The sequence below is a fragment of the Neovison vison genome, chromosome 1 (genome assembly GCF_020171115.1).
Source record: "Neovison vison isolate M4711 chromosome 1, ASM_NN_V1, whole genome shotgun sequence".
In the NCBI taxonomy this organism is placed as follows: domain Eukaryota; kingdom Metazoa; phylum Chordata; class Mammalia; order Carnivora; family Mustelidae; genus Neogale; species Neogale vison.
In genome coordinates, this window is record NC_058091.1 from 53,530,214 (window position 1) to 53,541,918 (window position 11,705).

At 41.4% G+C, this 11,705-nt stretch overlaps 1 protein-coding gene across 2 annotated transcripts in view; it reads right to left on the reverse strand.

The window, feature by feature from the left end:
* The window catches only part of PCMT1 (protein-L-isoaspartate (D-aspartate) O-methyltransferase), a 45,661-nt gene extending 36,413 nt beyond the window's left edge, over nucleotides 1-9,248 (reverse strand). For both annotated transcript variants that reach the window (XM_044247034.1, XM_044247036.1), the window contains exon 1: nucleotides 9,020-9,248. In XM_044247034.1, the coding sequence (XP_044102969.1) occupies nucleotides 9,020-9,248 (229 nt within the window). The remainder of the gene's footprint in view (nucleotides 1-9,019) is intronic.
* Between the last annotated feature and the right edge of the window lie 2,457 nt (nucleotides 9,249-11,705).

Genomic DNA, 11,705 nt, shown 5'->3' on the forward strand with positions numbered 1-11,705 from the left:
GTGTAATTACCATTAGGCTCTCTAAAATAGTGAACAGCTTTACAACCACCCATACCCAATCCTCCTGCGCCCTTGGGAACAAGGACCTTAATTAAATAATTATAATAATGGCTAATGTTGGTCCATACACAAATGATCCAAAGGAGAAGTCAGCAGGATTCAAAAGAGAGAATGCAATAGAATCCAAGCCATAAGTCAAATAATAAGAAACTTGAAAAGATTAGAGCCACGATAAATGTCTGTTTCTCTTTTCTACTTGTGGGATGGTAGAAGGCTGCAGAGGGAGATAAATACCATGGAAAAAACAAAAATGTTTTAAGAGTCATGATTTAGATATGAAAAAAACTAAAATGTGACATGATTTCAAGCAACTGATCAAATGTAAAAAACAAGGAAAAATATCTGACTATTCCTCTACAATAGTTGGGGGAGGCGGGTCTGTGATGTTGGAAACAGAAAGTAGGGAATAAACTCATAGCAGAGTACATAACTCAGTCAAGTGTTGACATAGTCATACAATTGATGACTACTGATTTCCAACACTTAAAAATCAAGAAAATACAGAAAATTTATTTACTGCTGAGGACAAAATACAAATTATCAACTTTGACAATGTAAGAGAGCCACTAATAAGTTGGAAAATAAGGGGGAGTACTCCCTAGTATCCTTTCTTACAAAGTAGAAGGGTTACCAGAGATAGTGTTAGTTTATAAATTATGAAAAAAGAACTGAGGTTAAAGTATATTACTAAAAGTTGGAAAGGTCCACAAAAGAGGAAGCAAAAAATTACGATATAACTATATAAGGGAGAGCTAGGTTTGTAGTGTTAAACATTTCACCAGCTTGGCAGGAGGTCAACAGATAATGTCTGAAGTTGATAAAACACGAAATGACAGTTTAACCACATTATTTAAAGACATGAAGATAATCACCAGAAAAAAACAAAAAAAAATTTAGTTAAAAGTGGTTCCCTCTAGGCAATGAGTCTAGTGGTAGGGAGGAATGGAGCCAAGCAATTGTGATTTTTCAATAAATACCCTTGTGTAGGATTTTATATTTTAACCATATACATATATTACTTGACGAAAAATTAATCTTGGGGCACCTGGGTGTTAAAGTTGTTAAAGCGTCTGACTCCTGATCTCCATTCAGATCTTGATCTCAGGGCTGTGAGTTCAAGGCCCACACTGGGCTCCACGCTGGGTGTGGAGCCTACTTAAAAAATAAATAAATAAATAAATAAATAAATAAAATTTAAAAATCTTTTTTAAAAAATAAAAATTAATCTTAATTCTCCCAACCTTGTTATCATAGATTGTACATATTTAGATAAATATATACACAATACACCACACACACACACACACACACACACAGCCCTCCAATTAGCAAGATGCAAGATGTGGCAGGGGAGTCCTCCTTCACTGTGGTAGAATTTTAACTGGGCGCATTATCTAGCCCCTCTGTAGTTACACGTAGTCTTACAATTAAGTTCTTGTCAACAGAACATACACAGAAATTACGTATTTGCAACTTCCAGTTTATCCCCTTGAAAAGGAATGGGGTTTTTCTCTTTTCCCATTCTTTTCCCCACTGGCTGGAATATGGAAATGATGGAGGTAAACTATCTTCAACCTTGCAGATAAGAGAAAGACTTTGGGAAGCACAAGAGAGGTGGAACACAGGTCCTCAACGCTTTGGAACCACCATATTATCTCTGAACTGCTTATGCTTGGGTTGTTAGAGGAGATAGAAACTTTCATTTTGTTTCAGCCATTGTTACTGTGGTCTGTTACAGCAGCTGAACAGGTACCCTAATGCACACAGTATATGAGGAGGAAAACAAGATTTGTCTGAAGAACAGGACTGGAATTGGAGCATGGGAATAGGTGGTATAAGACCCTAAAGAGGCCTGAAATCTGAGCAACAGGTGTTTACACTTGATACAGTAAGCAATATGAAGCCTGGGCAGGCAAGCAACCTAACAGAAAGCAGTATACTAGGAAAATGAGCATAATGTGTAGAACGGAGCTGAGGGGAGGGAAAGGGTGAGACAACCCATCAGACACTTGGAGGTCTATCATTCCAAGTGTGGACTAAGAACCCTGGCTGGGAGAGTACCAATGAAAGTAACAGTGAAGTGATGACTAAGAAAATACATAAGAACTGCTGAGTTAATTTGGTAACAGTCTGAAAGAATCAAGAAATACTCCAAGATTTCTGATCCAGGAGAACAGAAGAATGGAAGCAACCCTGGCAAAAATGGAAAGGATGAAAGCCTGTGCTGATTGATATGAAGCACTGAACACAAGAAGGAAAAGGTAAACTGTCACTGACTTCAAACAACTTTCTCTAATCTTGCTACAAAGTTACATCTCAATGAAAGAAGTATTACATTACATTACTTTATTTGACCTGAACAGTTGTTAACCATCTACTCTATATTCCTTCTCAATTATCAATGTGCCAGGAAAAACAGTAAAAAATGAACAAACTGGTCACCTTTTACTTCCTCTCTAGAATGATTAGGCATAAAAGGTAAGCAGAGCTTGAGACACTTTCAGTATACAAAGTCTGAGAGAGATTAGTTTTAAATTCATACTATAATCAAAGAAGAGTTTCACATGATGGCTAATTATGATAAAGCGTATCATCTAAGTACCAGAGATTATTTAAAAATACAATTTTTTTACTAGAGTTGTTAAGTCATTATGTTGTACACTTGAAACTAATGTAGCACTCTGTGTCAGATAATTTAGAAAGAAAAAAACACATCTTTCCTGGGACTGCTATCACTCCAAAAAGATACATAAAGTTAACTATTTGTTTTGACACTATTTCTTAAAGGAGGATGTTCCCTGGACTCCTCACATTTGACAAACTAAAATGCTATACAGAATTCTAAAATATAAGTAACCAAATGTTAACTTCTGTGGCTCTCTTCCTAACATACATGAGGGTGCACACGCGCGCGCGCACGTTGCCCTGCAGCTGATTTTACAGAATCCATGATGCGACTGAAATCAGTCAAGAAGTTTAATGTACAGTTAAAGCTGATGACAGATCTTTTCTATGATATCCCTTACAGAAAAATGGTCAACCATTCCTTGCTTCAACATATTCTGCAACAGAAAACATTATTTTTCAAAGCCAACTCTTTGATTGTTAGGATAGCTTTGTGAATACTTCGTTACAATGAGCCAAGATCTGCCTTCCATTTGTCCTGGTTTGACCCTCAAGTCAGGACATTTTCTAAAATATTTAAACACTATTGCTCTCTCAAGCTTCCTCATCGCTAATCAAACCACCTCAATCCCATCAAATCACCGTATAAAATGCTGACTCTATCTGGTCATCTTGATCACCTTTGTCTGATAATCTTTTTTTCTTTTTCACTGCTACTCTTAAAGCATGTTGGCCAAAACTAAATGTAATACTAATAAAAAAAATATGTGGAGGGGCGCCTGGGTGGCTCAGTGGGTTAAGCCTCCTGCCTTCCGCTCAGGTCATGATCTCAGGGTCCTGGGATCTAGCCCCGCAATGGGCTCTCTGCTCAGCAGGAAGCCTGACTCCCCCCTCTCTCTCTGCCTGCCTCTCCACCTACTCGTGATCTCTATCAAATAAATAAATAAATAAAATCTTTAAAATAAAATATGTGGAACAGCACAATGGACTTAAGACCACATGAAATAGAATGTAATACAATCCAGCTAGATCTAGTGCTATCCAACAGAACTTATAATGATGGAAATGTTCTATGTCTGCACTAACAGGTCTAGCCTCATGTGGCTACTGCGCTCTTAAAATATGGTTACTGTGACTGAGAAACTGAATTTTAAACTTCATTTAACTTTAACTGATTTAAATTTAAGTAGACTGGTATTAAAGCTCCTCCAATCATATAAATTAGATTCTACTCAATGTACTGTAAGTTTACCTATTAGTATGTACCCATAAGACTGACTTGAAACAAATCAAAATGAGGAGGACTGGACTCTAAATGAGGCCCCATTTCTGAAAACAATCCCTTAGGATTTTCTTAGCTGGTTTATTTGGCCCATGAACACACATGGTAAAACTACTGGAATATTCTATTTTCCATTAGTTATGCTACTAGTAGCTAAGAATGACACTCTAAATAGCAAAGAAAATAATTCCAATTTGCTGGCAGAAATAAGTAAGAATACAAAAACTACACATTATTATAATTCTTATTCAAATACCAAATCAAGGTTTCCACTGAAATGTCTTCTAAGCATCTCAAATACAACATCCCCAAAAATAAACTCGTGCTCTCCCACACCTCCTTCCCACAACCCAAAAGTCCCTGCTGCTCACTCACTCATTGTTTCCAACTCAGAAAATGGCAAATCATTCCAACTGCCCAGGCCCAAAACCTTGCTCTCATATCCTTCACTCCAATCTTTCTCCCACACCCCAAATCCAAATCTAGGGCATGCAATTTTCTCTGCTTGGAATGCCTGTCTCCCGGCTCTATCTGCAAAGCTAGAATTTCTTCCCATCCACCAACTCTGCTCAAGTGACAGCGCAGTGAGGCCTTCTCTCCCACAGCTGCAAACCTAGGACCCCACACTCCCAATTCTCCTTCTCTACTTTGTGACTTATCATGGGACATACTAAGTATTGTACTTGTTTGCTCCCATTAGAAGTCATCTACGAGGGACGCCTGGGTGGCTCAGTTGGTTAAGCAGCTGCCTTCGGCTCAGGTCATGATCCCAGCGTCCTGGGATCGAGTCCCACATCGGGCTCCTTGCTCAGCAGGGAGTCTGCTTCTCCCTCTGCCTCTAGCCTGCCACTCTGTCTGCCTGTGCTTGCGCTCTGTATCTCTCTCTCTCTCTAACAAATAAATAAAACCTTAAAAAAAAAAAAAAAAAAAGAAGTCATCTACGAGAGAGTATTTGTTTTGTTCAGTTTGGTATATAGAAGACAGTTAAGATAGTTAAATATCAGCTGACTGACAAATCTTGTAAACATTATGGACTATGCTAATGACATAATCAAGGATGCAAAATAAAAATATCTGATACAATTAGAACACTGGACTGAATTTTTTCTAACAAATAAAAATAGGTAACAAACAAACAAAAAACAAACCAAATGTTTTAAGTGGCCACTATAGCATTTGAAGTCTAGTTAACCTTATACAAGCGCTCAGGTTTAGACACCCCTGCTCTAGGAGACCACCTTTCTCAACCTCAACTACTCCTGTCCCCATCTTTTCCTAATTTTACCATGGCTTGATATTATTCCAATAAAAGTAGAAAATAAATTCTAATATAAACATTACCGAAATTGTCACATTTCCTGGATTAAGCAGGCTCATAGTTGTTTTAATTTGTTTTAAGAGCACATTAGCCCATAATTACAAAATAACTATATTCTTCATTTCTATAGACCTGCACTGTCTAAGATGGTAGCCATTAGCCACATGTGGCTATTTAAGTTAAATAAATAAAAATCCAGTTCCTCAGTTGTGTTAACCACATTTCAAAAGCTGAATGCCACATGTAGCTCTAGTGGCTACCATACTGAACAGGCCAGAGCTCTACTGGGCAGGACTGCTACATTTTTTTCCCTAAAACTTAATTCTAAAGCATAAAACTGATTCTGCTGAAACACTGGCAGAATTTAACCTCAGAAGTTTCATGTTTCTGTGTCAATGATTCTCAAAGTGGTCCCCAGATCAGCAGCAGCATTACTTAGGAACGTGTTAAAAATACAAATTCCTGGGGGCACCTGGCTGGCTCAGTCTGTGGAGCATGTGACTCTTGAACTCAGGGTTGTAAGTTCAAACCCTGCACTGGGTGTGGAGCCTACTTACAAAGAATAAATAAAGTAATTTATTTAAAAAAAAATACAAATTCTTGAGCCACAGCAATCTGTTTTAACTAGCTCTCCAGGTGATCCAGGAGGTTCTGAAGCATGCTCAAGTTTTAAACCACTTTCCTAAGTTACTCATGAGTGGTTGTTGGTGCACCTGGGTGGCTTAGTGGGTTAAACATCTGCCTTCAGCTCAGAACATGATCCCAGGGTCCTGGGATTGAGTTCCACATGTCAGGTTCCCTGCTCAATGGGGAGTCTGCTCCTCCATCTTCCTCTGTCCCTCCCCACCAAATAAATCAATAATATTTTTTAAAAAGTGGTTGTCAAAAAAAAAAATTGGTTGTCATCATAAGCTATGAAATACTGAGAATACCATTTCATTCTACAATATGCCATAAATGATATATCAGTTATGAAATCATACATAACCAAATTTCTATTATGACATCCTATATAAGGAAAACTCGGTAGATATTTTCAATAAAATTATAATATTAAAACTAAAACAATCGTGAACTTCATTTCTTTTAAAATATATACAACCATAATTTGCTTCCTCTTCCAATTTGCAGATTCTTTTTCACTTCAACACCAACATAACAAATGTTTTTAAGTTCTTTATTTTAATTCCAGTATAGTGTTATATTAGTTTCAGGTGTACAAAACAGTAATTCAACAACATAATCACACTTTTATCTTTCTCTAAGAGTCAACTAAAAGCCTTTAAGTTAGAAAGAACACACAACAGTGGAATAACAGGAAAAGGGAGAAATTTTCAAATTTTGTGAAACCCTCACATGAGAAGATAGTGCTTTTATAATAAACTAATAAGTTAAAAAGAAATCTATTAGCTAGAATTCAGCAAGAAGTTGAAACTGACATTGTACAAGTGTTACAAGAGGCTGAACAATTTGAACACTCTAATTTCCCGCAATAAATCATAGCTACAGTATAAGACTAAATATTTGCAGTATCAACATCCATGTATGTTAAATAGTTATCATTAAATTTTCTGATAGAAAAACATCCTTAGAAATTTCAGCTAAGAGGGGCGCCTGGGTGGCTCAGTGGGTTAAGCCGCTGCCTTCAGCTCAGGTCATGATCTCAGGGTCCTGGGATTAAGCCCCATATCGGGCTCTCTGCTCAGCACGGAGCCTGCTTCCCTTCCTCTCTCTCTGTCTGCCTCTCTGCTTACTTGTGATCTCTCTCTGCCAAATGAATAAATAAAATCTTTTTTAAAAAAAAAAAAAGAAAGAAATTTCAGCTAAGAAAAATGCAATGCAATAAAATGATTATAAAACCACTGGGGAAAGAGCTAACTTGACTTACTAAAAGTTTGGCCCAAAAAGGAGAGTCATTAAGAGCCTGATTACAAATTTCTGCCATAGCCAAGTGTCTACTGTGACAAGTTACCAGTGGAAACTTACTTAGTCACAATTTGTGCAATTTTTGAATGTTTTGGATGTGTTCACTAAAACTGTAGGCACTAGATCATTTTTAAGTAATGTTGTTAAAATTTTTATAACATATTGAGTTTATGTGTAATCCATGGGAACCTAAATCACACTTAAAAACACTGCCTCAGGGGTCCCTGGGTGGCTCAGCTGTTATGAGTCTGCCTTTGCCTAAGGTCATGATCCCAGGGTTTTTGGATGCAGGCCCCACATCAGGCTCCCTGCTCCTCAGGAAGTCTGCTTCTCCCTCTCCCACTCCCTCTACTTGTGTTTTCTTTCTCACTGTGTCTCTGTCAAATAAATAAAATCTTTAAAAATAACAAAAAAAAAGTCTTAAACAACTTCTATATTAAAAAAAAAAAAATACGGCCCCAGCATATAAACGTCCACTTCCACTCAAGTGTCCTTCCATAAAATGAAGACTGGCAAGGTTTGACAGAATTTTGAATTCTAAACATTCTTCATTAATAAACATAAAGGTCACAATTATAAAATGTTTAAATAATGTAATAAAAAATAGTCAAACGTCTATTATTAAGTACTAATCACGTGCCAAATGAGGATATTTATTTCTCTCACTCATCTTGGTATTCCTAGCACAGATCCAAGCATATAATGTATATTTAATTGCATTTATGAAAAAAGGAATGAGTTTAAGTTGAGAGAATTCCAAAGATTAAAAACACGAAAAGTCCTAACCCTCCGGGAAGTTGCAATTCGATTTAGGAAACACGACAAACACAAGAAAAGCTAAATAACATATGACAATTAAAAACACCACGTGGCAGGATACGATTATTTACAAAGCTGGTGGCAAACAGAGTGATACAAATTCTGCCTAGAGTGAAGGGATTACAGACTGCGGTCCTCGATTTTAAAAAAGTAAGTAACACAGCACTCATATCCCCTCAAAATTATCGTAAAGGAAGGAATACAATAACTAAAGAGAATGATGTAAAGAAACTGCCTTGAACAAAGTCCTAACGTTCCACACATATAATTATTTGCTGGATCGAGGACCTCTAAAAGCTCCTGAAACACAAGTCTCTCAGGAACAGCATCCTCTGATTATTTCTTCCTCCGCCCCCCACGAAGATTTCCACTGGACAGCCGCCCCAGAAATTTCTCCCAGCATCCGCAATGACAATACTCTCATCTTTCCCTCCCTCCCCTCGCCTGTATCAGACGGTGGCATCTCCCTCCAGAGGAAAAAACGGAGGGCGGGGGAGGCTGTATAGGAAGGAGAGAAAGCTTACAGTGAGGCGGATTAAGGAGGAGGAAGGCGAGACCACGCGGGGGTCGAAGGTGGAGTCCCCTCCGACCCAGCCCAGCCTCTACGCGAGGCCAACATCTCCGCACTCCGAGGGCACGCCCCTCGCCCGCCAGACCCGAACGAGCAGGCGGCGAACTCGAGTGACAGCCCCACCACCTGTGTCGCAACCCCTCCCCCAGGCCCGTGGGGGGACGCTTGCCCCTGCCCCACCAAGAGCGGCCCGTGGCTCTTTCTCTACTCTTCTAGTTCACGTCGCCAATGAGTGACAGGTCCCCGGGGGAGGCGAAAGCAACGGCACGCCGCTCGACCCTGCTGGTGCAACACTGCACCGTACCCTCCAGCCGGCACGGCGCGGGGGCGTAGACAGAGCGTTCCTGACCGCCCAGGGGGACCCAGTACAGGCCTCGCCTGGCCCAGTTGCCCCACATTGGGCGGGGGTGGCACTTACTGCGGAGATTGTGGATTAGCTCCGAGTGGCTGGCGCCGCCGGATTTCCAGGCCATCGCTAAGCACACCCGGAGCAGGTACAGAACCACCTTCAGCGCGGCGACGGTACCCAGCAGCTTCCCCAAGAGTGAGACCACCTCCCACACGGTCACCGCCCCGCTCGCGTCCCCGCTGTAGTCTCCGCTGTGACTGCTGTCGCCGCCGGTGCCGCCACTGCGCGCTCCCGGCATCCCCCGCGGCACGCATGCGCTCTGTGACGCTGTGCGGCCTCGGGTGCGGCGGGGTGGGGCCGCGGGCAGAGGTGGCCGCGTGCCCCGCCGCCTGCGCTTGTGGCTGTTGCGGCTGCTGCGGGCCGGCTGGGAGCCCGGGCTGAGTCAGCGCCGCCGCCGCCGCCGGTGCGTGCCCCCTCTCTGAGGCCTCGGGATGCGCACCGCTGCCAACTTGCTGAGTTCGCCCTGCGGCCAGGCGGGGCGGACCCCGGCGCAGTCGGTCGCGTGCCTGGCTGCGGCCTTGGTTACCGAGCGCGGTGGCACGACGGTGGGACCGGTTCGTGACGCCGCGTATGCCTGATCTGGTTACGCCGTTGCCGGTAACTCCGTAGTCGCAGCCGAGTCAGCTGTTGCGAGCAACGGGTCTGCTCCTATAGCTGTCCAGATTGTTAGACGGTGGGCTTCCTCCGTACTCCTCACCCAACCCAGTTGTCTAATATTTAGGTCCGTTAAAGTAAGAGCTCCGTGTGGTGGAGCCTGAATAATCATAATGGAACCCGAGGGCAAAGGCCCTCTTTCACCCGAGTACTGAGTCTCCGGCTTTGTGACAAGTGCATCAGTGTTTGGTTAGCAGAAACTTTGCGACCCTGGTTTGTTCTCAACTCTAAAGCACACACTCGAAGAGTGGAAGAACACCATAATAACAAGGCTGGGGGAAGGGGTGGAGCGTGGGAATCCTTTGCTCCCGCAAACAATGCAATCGGTTAAAATTACCACAGTATCTAATGGAAAATGTTCTTTTCCCAATAGTGTGCATTTTCAGCTAATTAATCCCCACAAATTCCACCGTTAGACTGGACACAGCTTTATCGCTATCAGCCCTGCAAGACAGTTCGTTGGGGAAGCTGACTGGGAACATTGCCCGTCACATCCAACTTGCTGCCTCCTAATCAGAATTGAGAATGACAGAATCCAGTTATCATTTAGTCCAATAAACTTTCAAGAACAAAGCAACGTCAAGACCTCTAGGCTACTGCATGAGCAATGATTTTCAAATTCCAGTTCTCATCAGATTTTGTCAAATGAAACACTCAGCCTAAAACCACTCCAAAGATATACTTGCACATTACCTGTTTTCTGGGATTCTGTGACAAAGGAAACCACATAAAAAGAGTGCTCTTGGGGCGCCTGGGTGGCTCCGTCATTAATCGTCTGCCTTAGGCTCAGGTCATGATCCCAGGGTCCTGGGATGGAGACCCACACTGGGCTCCCTACTCTGGGGGAAGCCTGCTTCTCCCCACCTGCCTCCACCTCATCTCCTCTCTCAATGTCTCTCTCTCTCTGTCAAATAAATAAAAATCTTTAAAACAAAAACAACAACAAAGCAGCGTTCTTTATGAGACCAATGCACTGCCTACTGCCCTAAGGAAGCACCTTAGTGTTCTTTAATATTAGAAATAAAATTGTCGATTTGGGCCTCTACTAGTTTTCTATCTAATCTCTGCAATTTCCCAATATTCTAGTTAAAAGAACAAAATGAGTCTACTCTCAACAAGAGCCTGGTAAGCCTCTAAAGCTGATTAGATGGATCACATCTACATGTTGTGCTTCCATAAGCTGTGGGTATGAACTAGGACTAACTTTTATTTTTATTTATTTATTTATTTTATAAAAGAATTTATTTATTTATTTGACAGAGGAAGATCACAAGAGGCAGAGAGGCAGGCAGAGAGAGAGAGAGGAGGAAGCAGGCTCCCCGCTGAGCAGAGAGCCCGACACAGGACTCGATCCCATGAAACCCCCCGATCTTAACCTGAGCGAAGGCAGTGGCTTAATCCACTGAGCCACCCAGGCGCCCCAGGACTAACTTTTAAAGGAACAACCAAGACACAGTTACCAATGTAGTATAAAGGAGAGTTTAAAAAAAAAAATTTTTTTTTAAAGTCAGCGATACCTTTTGTATGCAATAGGATTTGCATGTTAATTGGGGAGATCTGCTTTGAAAGAAAACAGGCAGCAGAGGGCAAAATTTAAGTATCATTCTGGTCCAAAAGTCAAGAGCTATGCTTATTTACAACATCATGGGCTGGAGTAATCAAGAAAAGATAGGGGAAGGAACCAGTCCTTGAAGGATGACCAGGATTCTAAGAAGTAGAGAAGAATAAAAGGATACTGTAGGTCATTCGAAGCACAGAAGCAGGAACCTAGAGCACTAATTCCTAAAACTGTCGACATTATATATCAAACTCATTCATTACATGCTTAAATGAATTGAGTAAGTTTACACAGCTAGGCAGTGGATGTCAAAACTGTAAGTTTTGGAGTTTTTAGAATTCCAACTACAGGCTCTCTGACAGTGTGTATTAACAACTAAGCAAATAATAATTAGCAATTAGCAAAGTATTTGCTTGAGAGACAAAAAGGGAGAGCTTTAGAATGAGTTTGTACAGTAGTGAACGTACTTCTATGAGAATTTTT